This window comes from Oryx dammah, unplaced genomic scaffold (assembly GCF_014754425.2).
Source record: "Oryx dammah isolate SB20612 unplaced genomic scaffold, SCBI_Odam_1.1 HiC_scaffold_25, whole genome shotgun sequence".
Taxonomy (NCBI): Eukaryota; Metazoa; Chordata; class Mammalia; order Artiodactyla; family Bovidae; genus Oryx; species Oryx dammah.
In genome coordinates, this window is record NW_024070209.1 from 24,153,280 (window position 1) to 24,168,740 (window position 15,461).

Sequence of the window (15,461 nt, forward strand, 5' to 3'; positions counted from 1 at the left end):
CGCATGTCCGTGGATACAAGTGCTGTTTGTACAAATTACTAGCACGGATAAAGTTCGTGATCCGCGGCTAACGTCTGTCTGCGAGAATCCCCGGGGCAGGGGTTCGATGTGGGGCCTTTAGGGACAAGGAAAATCAGAGAAACTTTGTAGGGCAGATGGAATAGGGCATCTCCTGATCTCCTGATTTTTCTTCGGATCCCAGAGTTCCCGTCCTACGGGCGCTCGCAGGTGCCAGCCCCTGAGCGCCCGCCTCCCCATTCCCGGCCCCCGAATCCGCGACTAAGCGATGAGCAGCGTCCCCCCCGTGAGGCGGGCCCCACGCCCCTTCCCCGCGCCCAGCCAGCCCCACGGCCCCGAGTCCCAGGGAGGGCGCACCCCGGACCCAGCTGCTCGTCCCTTCCGGAACCGGTTACCCGCCGGCCTCGCCCCTCCGTCTGCTCCCCACCCTGCCCCGCCGGCTCAGTTGACCGCCTCCCGGGCCCGTTATCTGGCCGCCCCAGCCCCGTTATCCGCCCTCGCTCTGGGTCCGATCCCCCTGGCTCGTTCCGGGGCCGCCGCCGCCGCCTCCCTTTCTCCCCCGGCCCGCGATCCCGGGCTGGGCAGGGCCGGAGCCGCTTCTCAGGCCCGGACGGCCGCAGGAGGAGGTCCCGCTGTCAGTCAGCGGGGAAGGCCGGGCCGGCCGGAGGGGGCGGCGCCGAGGACGGGCTCGGGCCGGGAGCTGGGAGGCGGAGGCGGAGGGGGCGGGGGCGGGGGCGGCTCCGGGCCTTATAAGCGGCGGGGGCAGGGCGAGAGGGAGGCAAGTGTCAGGCCGATGTGCAGCCCGCGAGGGGCCGGGGCCGGGGTCGGGGCCGCCGGGGCCATGCGCGTGGGCTGGGCAGGGGGCCGGCGGAGCGCAGAGCGGAGCCGCCTCGGAGCCTGAGCCTCCCGGGGCCGCGGCCGGGGAGCCGCGCGGGGCCGGCCGGCCGGGGGGAGGGGAGCGATGCGGCGCCGGCGGGCGGCGGTGGCCGCGGGTTTCTGCGCCTCCTTCCTGCTGGGCTCGGTCCTCAACGTGCTCTTCGCACCGGGCTCGGAGCCTCCACGGCCCGGCCAGTCCCCCGGGCCCTCGCCAGCCCCGGGCCCGGGCCGTCGCGGGGGCCGCGGAGAGCTGGCCCGGCAGATTCGAGCGCGCTACGAGGAGGTGCAGCGCTATTCCCGCGGGGGCCCCGGGCCCGGGGCCGGCCGGCCGGAGCGGCGGCGCCTTATGGACCTGGCTCCGGGCGGTCCGGGCCTGCAGCGTCCCCGGCCCCCGCGGGCCCGGCCCCTGCCCGACGGCGCTCCGGGCTGGCCCCCGGCTCCCGGCCCGGGCTCCCCTGGTCCGGGCCCGCGCCTGGGCTGCGCCGCGCTCCGCAACGTGTCCGGCGCTCAGTACTTGGGCTCCGGCTACACCAAGGCCGTGTACCGGGTCCGCCTGCCTGGCGGCGCGGCGGTGGCGCTCAAGGCGGTGGACTTCAGCGGCCACGATCTGGGCAGCTGCGTGCGCGAGTTCGGGGCGCGGAGGGGCTGCTATCGACTGGCGGCCCATAAGCTGCTCAAAGAGATGGTGCTGCTGGAGCGGCTGCGGCATCCCAACGTGCTGCAGGTACGAGGGTGCGGGTGCGGGGCTGAGGGTGCTGGCTGGACGTGCCCAGGTCCGGTTTCTCTGGCTAGAAGAGAACACTTGTTTTTACACATAAAGAAGCGGAGCCCCAGTGACTGTGCCAGGTTAAACTGGGGGATAGAACCCGGTCCATGGCAGTTCCCCTCTACGCCACCCTGCTTCTCATTCCTGGGTGGCTGTCCAAAGAGACTCCCGGGTTCCTCAGCTTCCACACCAAGACAGATCAGGATAGAGGGTTCCCAAACTCTAGATGGGGATTGGGGTCCATTTGGACTGAGGACCCTGCTTCTGGCTGGAGCTGGGGTGTTGAGCACCAGGGAAATGACCCCAAACCGAGACGCTGAACAGAGCTCACCCCTGAGTTAGGGGCACAGCTGCAGTGATCCGTTCAGTTTCTTGATGGAATCTGAACCCCACTTCTCTCAACTTCCAAACAGTGACTTGTCTGAATTTGAAGGTGGGGTGGCACAGCAAATGGGGTTGGGAAGAGCTAGAAAAAGACCAGGTTTGATTCCCAAGAATATCCACTACCCCACCCAGAAGCCACTGGAAGAACTGGAGGGGATTGGATAGTAGGCCACAAAATGCCCTAGCCCTTCCTTGAGGAGACCCTGGGTCTCAAAGTAGGCTTTGGGGAAGCCTTTGGGGTCCTAGCTCAATGCTTGGGGGACAGGCTGAGGGTCTGAGAGTCACATTACCTGAGCAAATGTGGCCAAGAGACTGGAGGATTGAGAAGGCCAGATGCCCAGGTTCCTACTAAATGGGACACTGTCTCTCCCATTCACTGGGGAGCAGAGAGGAAAGATGAGACCCCACCTTGTCCTCTCCAGGCTAGACTGAAAGAGTGGGCCTCTCACAGTCCCAGCACTGCCCTAACACACCCACTTCCTCCTCTCCCCCAGCTCTCCTCTGTCCTTGAGTCAGTCCTGGGATTAGACAAACCCTTCCCTTTGCACATGTCTGAGCAGAGGGGAATCCCTGACTGCTCCTGGCCCAGTGAACACAGGGTGTGTGCCGGCTCCCCAGCTGAGGAACCATGCCCACACCTTCTACCTCCCAGCCCACTCACATGAACCTTTCTGCACCTGGGAGAATTGAGCAAAAACCCAGGAGTCCTTCCCTCCTTTCCTCGGGAGTGAGATGGACCCCAGGTCTGGGCATCACAGAATAGTAGAGAGAAGTCAGAGAGTTACTGACACCACTGCTGGCTCCCAGGCTATCCCAGCCCTGATCAGACACGTGTTGACTGGGTCCTGAGTTCTGAACTGGTGGCAGGTCAGGCAGAGCCAGCAGCTGTGGGTGGCTTGCCTGGTGGCATAGCTGACTCTGCAGCTGCAGGGAGTGAGCAGCTGGATACGTGGCTATTCTAACTGGGAGGATCTAGTTCTCTTCCCTTCCCCAGGGGCTCCTGGGAACTTTTTGGAAACTGGGGTGTCGGTCAGATTCTGAGGCAGTGGGGAAGGTCTTGAGTGTGTTAGCAGGATATTGAGTGTTGGTTAATTGATTCAAGACCCCTCTCCCTTACGACAGATTGGAGGTTTGCTGTGCTCTCCTGTCTCTTAAGGAACTCCTCCCGCCCTCTCTTACCCCACCCAGACTTCAACACTAGCATCAGCTAACCACCCCCTCGTATATCACAGAATGGTCCTCCACTTTAACGTCAGGCCCCCACCACAATGCTGGAGGTGTCCAAAAAAAAAAAATTATAACTGGTTTTCACTCAGTCCCTCTCTAGACCTAGACTGGGTTGGCTGTGTGACTCTTACAGGATGGGAGATTGGGGTGAGTTGCCCTAAGACACAAGTGTTACAAGATGGGGAGGGTCCCAGGTCCTTTCTGTCAGGGGAGAGGTGAAAAGTTACCCTTACTTTACAGGGAGGTAGAGGAAGCTTGGGGTGAATTTAGGGACGGCTTTGGTGGGTGTCTCATCCCCAGACCCCCAGGCCAGTATCCCTCTGGCTTCTTCAGCAATGTCACCTCTGCCTCCAAAGAAGGTTTTCTACCTGGGAGTCTTCTTGCTCAGGAGGCTTCCATTCGGGTGTGCAGGGAACTAGAAATAATTTTGTTTTAATACCTCTTAATCATTTAAAATTTCAAAATTGTTCGACTGTTTGCTGAACCAGGGAGGAGCCAGAGAGTGCTTCCCGCTCCCCGAGGCTCCCTCCCCCTCTCTGGCAGCCCCAGAGTTGGCGCTGTGGGTGTTCAAACAGCAAAGGCCCAGGACAGTTTGTCCCACTGGGCACTTCCCAGAGCTTGCTCTGGTCTCCGGGACTGCCCGGGAGGGATGTCTCCATCCATCTTCTGTGACCCCTCCCCAGCCCACCTCTGACACACACACAACACACGCACACACACACACTCCCTCACGTGACAGATGCCTCTATAGCCCAGGGTCAAAGGGCACAAGGGTCCCCCCTCCCCTGCACCTCTGTTGTTCTGGGCCCACCGGCCTCAGCTGGGGCCCCAGGCCTGCCTGGGCCCTGATTCTGGCCCTGCCAGAGTATATTTCTTCTCCCAGAGGAACAAAAGATGCGACTGAAATGCTCAGCCTCAAGCTTCCTGGGGGGGTTAATGGTGTCTTTTTATTTTTTCCTGAGGGGTGTTGATTAATACCTCGTTAACAGCGCATTTAACGACCTCCGGGTGTTTAATAACCTTCAGAAGTTTCCCACAAAGGCTCAGACTCTGGGCAAGAAAATGAGAACCAGGCTCCAGGGCTGCTCCTTTTACCTCCCCCTACGCTGCCCTCTTTGGGATCTGGGGCCTCCCCGGGCTGATGTGGGGTGGGGAGGAAAGGAGAGGAGGGGAGAAGAGGGCACCTGGGATTTCCCCCATCTCTCAAGTCGCCACCCTAGTGATCTGAGATGTGCCTTCCCTCGTGCCGGCGTGGCTGAGGTGGCTGGCTCCAGGGATGGGGGTGCTAAAAGGTCCCTGCTGGGATGGAAGGGAGAGTGTAGGGGCCGGGAGTGGAACCGCGAAGGGTGAAAGCTGCAGGGACATCTAGCCCAGGGGCTTGGCTCTGCCGGTCCCCACCCCACCCCCAGCCGCATCCTTCAGCTCCCCTCTCCTCCTACTCTCGCCGACAACTTGGCCTTTGTGTTCCTGTCCCACAGGGTGCTGGGTGTTTTGAGCATCGGCTGATCCCTTAGCTGATGTGCAGCGAGGTGGGAAAGGCGGGAACAAGCAGGGCTCTGCACGGATCCTGGTTTAGGTGTCGGTGACAAAGTCAGGCTGTGTTTCCCAGAAGCCCCTGGCCAGCTGAGCTGTACAGAGCCCCTCCCCCAGATCCTATGGAGTGGAAAGGCCCTTGTGACCATGCCCTCGAACAGTGACCTCCTGAGGAACTCACGACTACCCCAGCTGATGTGGGTCATCCCCGCCCCCACCAACTATGCAAAGTTGGATTCTTTTTGTACTGATCAACACTTGTTACACACCTTCAGGGAGATTGCTTTCCCTACAGAAAAACCAGAGCAAAGGAAAAATGAAGGTGCCTATAAGTGGAAATGATGAAGCAAAGACAAGGATTAGAACAGGGGAGGAGGCACAATAACCATTTGTTGGTTTGCCAGTTAGCAAATGGTACTCTTGGAAAGAACAAGGTTGTGGAATCAGAGTGACATATATTTAAATCCTAGCTCCTGCATTTCTTAACTGTGTGACCTTGTGGAGGTAATTTAACCTCTGAGTTGGTTTCCTCACATGGGAATTGGAGATACTAATAGTACCAACTATGCCCTTTTAGGTTATTCTAAGAATTGAGTTATGCATGTACAACGTTTAGCACAGTGCCTGGTGCATGGTTATCACCTGGTGCTCAGACCTGCCCATTTACCGGAGTGGCCAGAGGTAAGGGGCTGCTAGAACAGTGGGCTAGAGCGCAGGCTTCCCAGGCACAGTTGCTCTTCTCTTCGGGCCTGAGCTGAAGCAGAGACCTAGGGATGGGAGGGTGGAGGCATCTGACCACCCAGCCCTTCCTCGTCCCTATCCCCACCCTGCGACCTCATGACCCGCCGGGGCCTCTTTCAGCTCTTTGGCTACTGCTACCAGGACAGTGAGGACATCCCAGACACCCTGACCACCATCACGGAGCTGGGCGCCCCTGTGGAGATGATTCAGCTGCTGCAGACCTCCTGGGAGGATCGCTTCCGAGTGAGCAGGGAGGAGGGCCAGTTGGCCTTGGGCTTCTGGCTGGGATGGTTCTCCCTTAGAAGGTCAGCCCTCCAGAGCAGCTTGGACTCCTCCTTAGTTGAGGGAGGGAGGGAGGAAGGGATGCCGAGAAGTTGACTCAGCCATCAGCCAAAGGGTTAAAAAAAAAAAAAAACAAAACAAGGCAGAGAGGATCCTGGTTTTATACTCCTGTTTCACACACACACACATACCCGCTCAGCCTGGCTGCACTGGAGGGCCAGTGTCCTATGTCTGGAAAGATCTTAAGGTCATCTTGGCCTGCCCTCTACTTGCATGCACTGGACAGAACCCACACTGAGATGCAACTTCAGGGAGGAGTCCCCAGATTTCCCTTTCTCCATGTTACCCTCAGGGTCAGTCCAGCCATGGGGTCGTAGAAAATCACTGGTTTGCTCCATAAGGCCCCAGGCCTCAGCCCTTAGTGAACACTCGAGCCTTTAAGAGAAAGGCAAACCCCCCAGCTCAGTCCAGAGCCTCAGAGAAGGGCACCTTGGAGCCCCCAGGCTCCCCTCCCTGGAGGAAAGCAGTGAGCAGTCCGGTGTCTGCCCCTCAGATCTGCCTGAGCCTGGGCCGCCTCCTCCACCACCTGGCCCACTCCCCGCTGGGCTCGGTCACTCTGCTGGACTTCCGCCCCCGACAGTTTGTGCTGGTGGACGGGGAGCTGAAGGTGACAGATCTGGATGACGCCCGTGTGGAGGAGACGCCGTGCACAGGCAGCGCCGACTGCATACTCGAGTTCCCAGCCAGGAACTTCACCCTGCCCTGCTCTGCCCAGGGCTGGTGCGAGGCCATGAATGAGAAACGCAACCTCTACAATGCCTACAGGTGACCTCCACCCCCACTCAGGAGGACCCGCGAGAGGCCCCAAGGGGCACGGCAGGGAGGGGAGCTCACACGGGGTCCAAGAGACCAGCCAGGGCGGGAGACTCTGCCATGACCAATGGAGTGGCAGGGGCGGAGAAAGGCTCCCCCACGTTCAGAAGGGAACAGGCAGGCTCCTGACATGAAGCTAAAAATAGTCAGCTCCAGGGAGAATCCGGGTTGGGGGGTGGCAGCTGGAGGCTTCTTAAAATAGTGCCAGACTCGGCCTAGGGCTGGTGGGAGGGCCCTGCCCCTTCCTCCCCAGGCCCTTCACTTGTGGAAGCTCCTCAGAGAGCCAAGCCATGGAAGTTGGTTCCGACACAGGTCAACCTGGGGGATAATGTGGGGCTGAGGGGTGGACAAGTCCCCAGGGTGGATGGGGAAAACACACCTCAGACTTCAATTTGGTGTGAGGTTACTTGTGGCCTTAGCATCTGCTCAGACCCCAACAGGGTACATGCTTAATTGACTCCTTATTCTGAATCGACTCCTAGGCACCCTCTGGGCTACATGGGTGAGATGGTTAGCCCAAGGGATCAGGCTCCCTAGCGAGATTGGGGTTCTGTCCCAAGTTGGGGTAGAGGAAGGCTATGTCCCCACAGGCTGGACCTTGAGCCCCTGATTTCTCTCGGCCCCAGGTTTTTCTTCACATACCTCCTGCCCCATAGTGCCCCGCCTTCACTCCGGCCCCTGCTGGACAGCATCGTCAACGCCACAGGTGAGCACTGCCTCCCATCACCTTGTCCCCCATGCCTCCAGCAAGCGTGGGAACAAGAATGGCCCAGGATGGCACACAGTCCAGAAACATCACTTCCCAAAATCGATTCTGTGGCAAACCCCCGCCCAAGTCCTCGGGTCATCAGGGCCCAGGCTCCAGAGTTGGGGTGGGTGGGGGCGGGGAGGGAGATGTAGGGGCCCAGGTGCCCTCTTAGAGCCCCACCTCGCTCTACAGGAGAGCTTGCCTGGGGGGCGGACGAGACCCTGGCCCAGCTGGAGAAGGTGCTGCACCTGTACCGGAGCGGGCAGTATCTGCAGAACTCCACTGCAGGCAGCCAGGCCGGTGAGTGGCCCCTGTAGGGATTCAGGGGCAGGGAAGGTGGGGAGCGGTTCCAGAGAGTGATCCCCCAAGTTGGGGAAGTGGCTCAACCTCCCTTTGAGACTCACTTGGAGTGATGCAGAGAGACTGCTTGGCCTTCGCTCAGAGGTCTTCCCTCTGACTGAGTTAGAACAACTATGTACATGTGTGTTATTCACTCACTCGTATCCGACTCTTTGCAACCCTGTGGACTGTAGCTCATCAGGCTCCTCTGTCCATATGATTCTCCAGACATGAATCCTGGAATGAGTTGCCATTTCCTTCTCCGGGGGATCTTCCCAACCCAGGGATCAAACCTTGGTCTTCGGCATTGCAGGCAGATTCTTTACCATCTGAGCCACCAGGGAAGCCCAGGAATAACTATAATTCGGCCTTGAACTGGAGGTTGGGCTCTGACACCCCTTCTCTGGGTGGCTGCAAAGCTCGTTCTGTATTGTGTGTACTTTCAGCAAGATATTTACACCTTGAGCCTCACTTTCCTCATCTGTGAATTGGGTTCAGTATTACCTGCCTCATGAAATTTTTCCGGGGAGTAAATGATAGGTGAAATGTGTGAAAGCGGTTAACTCGTTTCCTCTTACACAGCTGGAACACAGTCTGTGTTTACTTCTCTTTCCTTCCTCACCCTTCTGGGGCTAGGAGGATGGCTGGAGGTGGAGAGGGCTACACCTGATACCAGTTAAGAAGCCCCCGAGCAGGGAGAGAATTCCAGTCACGACTTGCAGGCTGCGCGGTCTCTCCGCTGAGGCCCTGGGGTTTAGCATGGTTGGCAGGGGGTGAGGGATGGGCAGCATCCGTATTCAAGGAGCTCTGGCCAGTCTTAGGGGTGGGGGAGCCCTCGTTAGCCCTGTAAATAAAGTTTAACGAGGTGAACAATGGCTGGCTCTGTCCCTGAGGACTCCGTTTATGGGGCTATAAATCACAGCCTGCTCTGGACTTTGGTCTAGTCCCTGTAGAAGAAGGAGGTAGGAAGGCGGGGTGGCCAAGGCCCAGGGCTTCTGCATTATCAGTCCAGAGCTGGGGCTCCCCAGGCAGCAGGAAAAACTCGGATGAACAGGAGGCCTGCAGTGAAGCAGCTTCCGGATTGAGTTTTCAGAGCCTCAGGGGGCTCTTTCTGTGAAATGGGAAGATTTCATATTCTTCCACCAGCCTCTGCCCCAAACATTCAAGTTGTGGATTCCCAAATGGTAATTTTTTGTGTTTTGCATTCATCTGCATGCCTCTGAACTTCAGAAACTCGTGACTGACCACCCCCTACCCAAGAAGCTGGCCTAACCTCTCTCCCAAGGCCAGAAGGAAACGGGGACCAAGGGCAGCAGGAAGCTCTTGCTCCTCAAAGTGTGGTCTGCAGACCAGCAGTTCCAGAAGCTGGTTGGAAATGCCAGTTCCCTGGTCCCACCCCAGACCTTCAGAATCCGAATCTGCATTTTACCAAGATTCCTGAAGATTCACATGCACACTGAAGTTTGGGAAGCCCAGCTTTAAATGTCCGTCTCCAACCCACAGAGTACCAGCGCCTCCCCGACAGTACTATCCCCCAGGAGGACTACCGATGCTGGCCATCCTACCACCACGGAGGCTGCCTCCTTTCCGTGTTCAACCTGGCCGAGGCCGTGGACATCTGTGAGAACCATGCCCAGTGCCAGGCCTTTGTGGTCACCAACCAGACCACCTGGACAGGTGAGCTAGGGGGAAAGGACATCCTGAGGGAGGTGACCAGACTCCCCAGAAGAGATTGACAGGTAGTGGTGGTCCCCCATCAGAAGCCAGAAACAATGAGAAGACAAGGAGGCTGAGGGGATGAGACAAGTGTCCTTGTGTTAGGGAGAGTGGCCCTGCCTCCAGGGAGAGAAACATCCAGTCCTGTTACCTCTCACTTCTGCCTCCAGGTCGGCAACTGGTCTTTTTCAAGACAGGATGGAGCCACGTGGTCCCTGATCCCAGCAAGACCACATATGTGAGGGCCTCTGGCTGAGCCATCTGCAGGCTCCGCTGACCATCCCCGCCAGCTGGGCTTGCCCGTGACTTGCCCTAGCAGCACTACATGTCACATGGGCACCCCTACAGAGCAAGCTGACAGCCCAGACAGACCGAGGTGACCAGGACAACGTGCAATAATGCCAAATGTTAAAAATGTGAGTTTACCAGTCTAGGTCTGGGACTGCTGGCTCCAGAGCCAAGAATTGGGGGGGAGGGAGCTGACTGCCCCTCTCACCGTCTCGGCTGCCAGTAGGGCTCAGGCTGGTCTCCCCATTGGGGGCTCTGCCCCTCAATGGGGACAGTTCCATGGGCAGCCCCATCACTGTGTGTAGTGTGAGAATGTAGCCAGAGCCCCTGCTGCTGGTGCTGCTGCATGTGCCATGGCCCAGCAGGGGCCGCGAGGGGACAATCGGTCATGGAGCACGTTCTCTTAGCCAAGCTCCTGGGCGGAGACTTGAAGAGATGCTCCAAGATGTGGGCGATTCTGTACCCCAGGGCGGCTGCCTCTGGGAACCCAACAGGGGGCGCCTGCCAGCCAGCCCAGGGGCACAGACAGAGGAGCACACAGGTATGAGCCAAGTCGTGGGTTGAGGAGCAGGTAGCAGTTTGAGCCAGGACCTGGGGCGGGGGTGGGGCCGGGGCCTTTCTGCCTCATTTGCTTTCAGTGAAAGCCGCAAAGCAGCCAAAACCAGCCTCTCCCCGCTCCTGGAGTTTGTATATCCAGAAGCTTTTGTACTTCTTGTTCATTAAAATGTTTATTTTTGTAAAAAATAAAATAAAATCAATTAATAAAATGACATTTCACGGCAAGGACTGACCTCCCCAGCCACAGTTTCTTGGCCTGACTTACTCGTGCTCAGTTATGTCCCTGGTGTATGTCTGGGAGTTGGGGGAGGAGCGGTGTGTGACAAAGAAGTGAAATCTCCATGGCAGACACTGAAGTTTGCAAAATGTGTTTTCAAGCCCTAGGCCCATGGCTTCCATCTCCCTCCTTGGTCCTCCACATCCTTGTCCTAACCAAAGACATGAGGAACCCCTTCCCCAACAAAGTTAAAATTTTAATACCCGTTGGCTTCTAATATACAAAGCCTTTACCCAAAGGGCTCATGCCCTAATGGTGGGATGTCAGCCATGCCAGGGGATCCTGAGCAGTCTCCAGTCTGGTTGGCTTTGCCTTGGTGGAGGGGTTGGTCCCGGCCATTATCACCACATGGTAATGCACTTTTCTTTTTCAGAGCCTTTCTTTTCTTTTTTTTTTTTTTTCTTTTGAGCAAGAAATAAATATATGGAAGGTGGGGAGACAGCAAAGTCCATGGAAAGCCCAGCCCCTTCTTCATGGGTTTTGAGAGGGAGGGTCTAACAGGGCACGGCCCAAGTACATGGAGGCCCAGAGTGAAAAGGGTCTGAGGCCAGAGAGAGCCCCAGCATGGATACAAGTCATCTTCTTTTTTTTTTTAATAGTAATTATTTTTTAAAGCTGTGTGATTCTGTTTTGTTTGATTTATTTATTTATTTATTTTTACATGTTATTATACATGTTTCAATGCCATTCTCTCAAATCATCACACCCTCTCCCTCTCCCTCTGAGTCCAAAAGTCCGCTATACACATCTGTGTCTTTTTTGCTGTCCTGCATACAGGGTCATCATTGCCATCTTCCTAAATTCCATATATATGTGTTAGTATACTGTATTGGTGTTTTTCTTTCTGGCTCACTTCACTCTGTATAATTGGCTCCAGTTTCATCCATCTCATCAGAACTGATTCAAATGTATTCTTTTTAATGGCTGAGTAATACTCCATTGTGTATATGTACCACAGCTTTCTTATCCATTCATCTACTGATGGACATCTAGGTTGTTTCCATGTCCTGGCTATTATAAACAGTGCTGCGATGAACATTGGGGTACATGTGTTTCTTTCAATTCTGGTTTCCTCTGTGTGTATGCCCAACAGTGGGATTGCTGGGTCATAAGGCATTTCTATTTGCAATTTTTTAAGGAATCTCCACACTGTTCTCCAGAGTGGCTGTACTAGTTTGCATTCCCACCAACAGTGTAGGAGGGTTCCCTTCTCTCCACACCCTCTCCAGCATTTATTGCTTGCAGATTTTTGGATGGCAGACATTCTGACTGGTGTGAAGTGGTACCTCATTGTGGTTTTGATTTGCATTTCTCTAATAATGAGTGATGTTGAGCATCTTTTCATGTGTTTGTTAGCCATCCGTATGTCTTCTTTGGAGAAATGTCTGTTTAGTTCTTTGGCCCATTTTTTGATTGGGTCGTTTATTTTTCTGGAATTGAGCTGCAGGAGTTGCTTGTATATTTTTGAGATTAGTTGTTTGTCAGTTGCTTCATTTGCTATTATTTTCTCCCATTCGGAAGGCTGTCTTTTCAGTTTGCTTATGTTTTCCTTTGTTGTGCAGAAGCTTTTAATTTTAATTAGATCCCATTTGTTTATTTTTGCTTTTATTTCCAGAATTCTGGGAGGTGGATCGTAGAGGATCCTGCTGTGGTTTATGTCAGAGAGTGTTTTGCCTATGTTCTTCTCTAACAGTTTTATAGTTTCTGGTCTTACATTTAGATCTTTAATCCATTTTGAGTTTATCTTTGTGTGCGGTGTTAGATTTAATTTTTCTTTATTTTTTGGCTGCACCGTGCAGCCCGTGGGGTCTTAATTCCCTGACCGGGAACTGAACCTGTACGTCCTGCTGTGGAAACATGGAGTGTGAACCACTGGACCACCAACGAATTCTCTGGATGCAAGTTTTCTAACTTGAGATCCCACATCTTCTCTCCTATACACCATTCTACTTCTAGAATATTCTCAAAGTCCACAAGCCTTTGAGGGCTTTAAAAAGAATAACTGAAGTTTACCTCAGAACTTGATTTCTTCTCACCAGATGTGCGTGGCATGATTTCTTATGCACAGGTTGTCCCCTTAGTTTTAAGTAATTGAGGAGCTGATGTTAGTCCTGGAGTCCTCATTATGGAGCTGCTCAGACCCTCAAGGTTGTACCTCAGCACCACCATTCCCAGCCCACACATCCTACCTCCTGCCTCTGGTTACTTAGGCTTGGTGACTGAAGAGTAGGGAGCATCAGAGGCTCTGCAGAACCTCACACCATGACTCAAGCCAAGCTGGGTCCTGCCCATACTCATCTCTCTCAGTCCCCACCCCTCCAAGGAGGAGTTCGACTTCCACCAGCCTCCATACCCCTTTCCTCAGCTGAATTCATGCAGTGCCACACGTGTAGCCTGCCCTGTGCCGGCCAGTGTTAGAGGTTACACTGCCATCTGTTGTTCTCCAACTGCCCACCAATCTGTGGAGCTCTGAGGGTGGGAGAACCACACCACCATGCTGGGTTCAAGGAGGTACCACAGGGCTGGGGCAGCAAAGTCTGCAGGGTCTGCCATGCACAGGGAAGCAAAGACCCTGGTGACAGTCAGCAGAGAGGCCCACAGGGCTCAGGAACCGAGGAAAGAGAAGGCTGAAGATTAACCCACCACTGCCTTCTGGGCTTCTAGAAGTTTCCAGATGAGGGGTTCACTGGCTCATGGGGAGGGGCAGGCTTTGGCCTCAGCAAGCCACGATTATCATTCCAGTTTTACAGACCTGAAAACCAAAGCCCAGGTCACAGTTGCAAAGGGATTTAGGGAGCATTCAAACCTAGGCCAACCTTCCAAGCCTGTCCCAGGAGGAGAATGAAGTTAGAGTCAGGGAACCCACTGACTGAGTGATGCCAGACTCGATTGGCGGTCCAAAGGGCATAAACCCTTTTCCAAAAGACTTGCCTGCAGGGGCTAAAGGCTTAGTAAACAGCTTTTTCCTCAGTGAGTGAGCCTTAACTCCAAACCCGTATCTGGGGGGCAAAAATGGTCAGACTCAGTCCTGCAGAATAGAAAGCAGCATTTGCAGCTAGGGTTGAAGAGGGTAGTGAGTGAAAGCCAACAGCCAAATCGTCCCTCCCCCCACGGCCTTTTCCATGTAGCCACCTGTGAGCCTGGAAGAAGTTCAGTTCCTAGGAACATCTCGTCCCTTTCCTGCAGAAGCCAGATCCACAGCTTTCCGCCCTGAAGTCTATGTTCTTTCCTCTTCTCTGCACAGCCAGTGACACCAAGATCCAGGGCATGGAAGAAGTGCATTTGTCCAACGAAGCCTCAGGTGCTGGTACCAGAGGAAGGAGGTGGGTCTTTCCCAGGGCTGGAGGAGTAGGAGAAACATGAGTGGGCCCATGGGGCCGCTAGGCCCCCACGAGGAGGAACTCTGGCCAGTCTTTCCCTATGCTCACTGTGTGGTCTGGGCTGTGACGACTCTCCAAGCCTCCATCTCCTTATCTGCAAATTTCAGATTTATGATGCCCACTTTATAGCCTTGTTATGAGCACTGAATGAAATTACACACAGAAAACTCTTAACCAGTGTCAGCTCACAGTGCTTAAGAAACACTGACTGCTATTGTCATTGTTACTGTTAGGAGTGTATTGAACCCTCCATGTTCTTCCATGGCCTGGCCTGCAAGGGGATCCAGGTCAGTTGGGGTGGGCCCAGGCGTACCTGGACTGTCTCTCAACCCTCCACCTCCAGCACCTCCAGCACCTCCACCCGGGAGCGCTGGAGGAGGTGGAGCCAGGCTCCCTGGGTCAGAGCCCTGGCTGCTGAGTGTGTGGCAGACAGGAGGGGGCAGAGGATTAACATGAAAGCAGAAAATGGGATTAGGAGGCTTCAGGATAATGTGCCCACCCACCCCTGTCCATGACAACAGCTTCTTTCACTCTGTGGCTTCTGGAAGCCAGAGTTTGGGAGGCTTGGTTGCCCCTTGGTGCCAGTGAAGAGCTGGAAAGAAGCTTGGTGGGCTTTGAATGTGGGACTACGCAGTTGGCCTAGAAGAGGGGCCCTGCTGCCTTTACATGCACTTTCTGGCCTAATCCTCATGGCACCTGTGAGACCAGTGATGGCCCAGAGAGATGAGGAGCTGGAATTCAAGCCTAGGTGGTCACTCCTGAAACTGTATGATCCTTCCCCTCTACCAGTCTCACCCAGGAGCACAGTGCCACCTTGAACCCAAGAGATCAATGATCTGCCTCTTCCCTTGGGAATTTCCAGACTTACACTCTGCCTTTGATGAGAAACCCAAAGAGTAATTTAAGGAGACCTGGTCCTCCTCTCTGGCCTCATCCCTTCATAGCGCATGGGCTTAATTGCCCATCTATGGGCATGTGGGGTCCTAGATCCCCAACCAGCGATGGAACCCATGTCCCCTGCATTGGAACACAGATTCTTAACCAGTGGACCACCAGGGAAGTCCCAGGACTGGGCATTTTTAAAGTACTCGTTTGAGGCCTTTCATGCAGTATTTTAATTTCCCTTGTTCACCTCTCTGTGAATCTAAGCCAGTGCTACCCACTTGAGTGGAGAAGGAGCTCTATCAGTCCCAACTATGTGAAGGAGATGGACCAGGATACTTCTCAAAATCACCTCTCAAGCCCTAGTGGATCTTTGATGACCATGTAGGGAGAAGCTCATTTTCCACCTCATTCCAGAAACCAGACCAAGGCCCCTTTCAGCTTTGCTTTCCAGGACAGTGACCCCTCGTCCACCTGCCCCATCCTACCCAGCCCCCCACAGCCTCTCACCTGCCCTCCACTGGCCTCATTCCAGCTCTAGGAGTCTCTCCTGAGTTGCAATGACAAGACCTC

The 15,461-nt window shown here is 55.2% G+C and overlaps 1 protein-coding gene across 3 annotated transcripts; it reads left to right on the top strand.

Annotated features, from left to right (window-relative positions):
• Positions 1-835: 835 nt before the first annotated feature.
• PKDCC (protein kinase domain containing, cytoplasmic) lies at positions 836-10,595 on the top strand. Of its 3 annotated transcripts, none has more exons than XM_040224548.1 (7): positions 836-1,618; positions 5,666-5,788; positions 6,381-6,652; positions 7,327-7,406; positions 7,641-7,748; positions 9,291-9,464; positions 9,674-10,595. In XM_040224548.1, the coding sequence occupies exons 1-7, from the start codon at positions 980-982 to the stop codon at positions 9,757-9,759; spliced, it is 1,482 nt and encodes a 493-aa protein (XP_040080482.1). In that variant the 5' UTR covers positions 836-979; the 3' UTR covers positions 9,760-10,595. The 3 variants fall into 3 exon arrangements, with proteins under 3 accessions (XP_040080482.1, XP_040080483.1, XP_040080485.1); XM_040224549.1 differs by having other exon boundaries at positions 965-1,618; positions 6,468-6,652; XM_040224551.1 differs by lacking the exon at positions 7,641-7,748 and having other exon boundaries at positions 965-1,618.
• Positions 10,596-15,461: the final 4,866 nt, after the last annotated feature.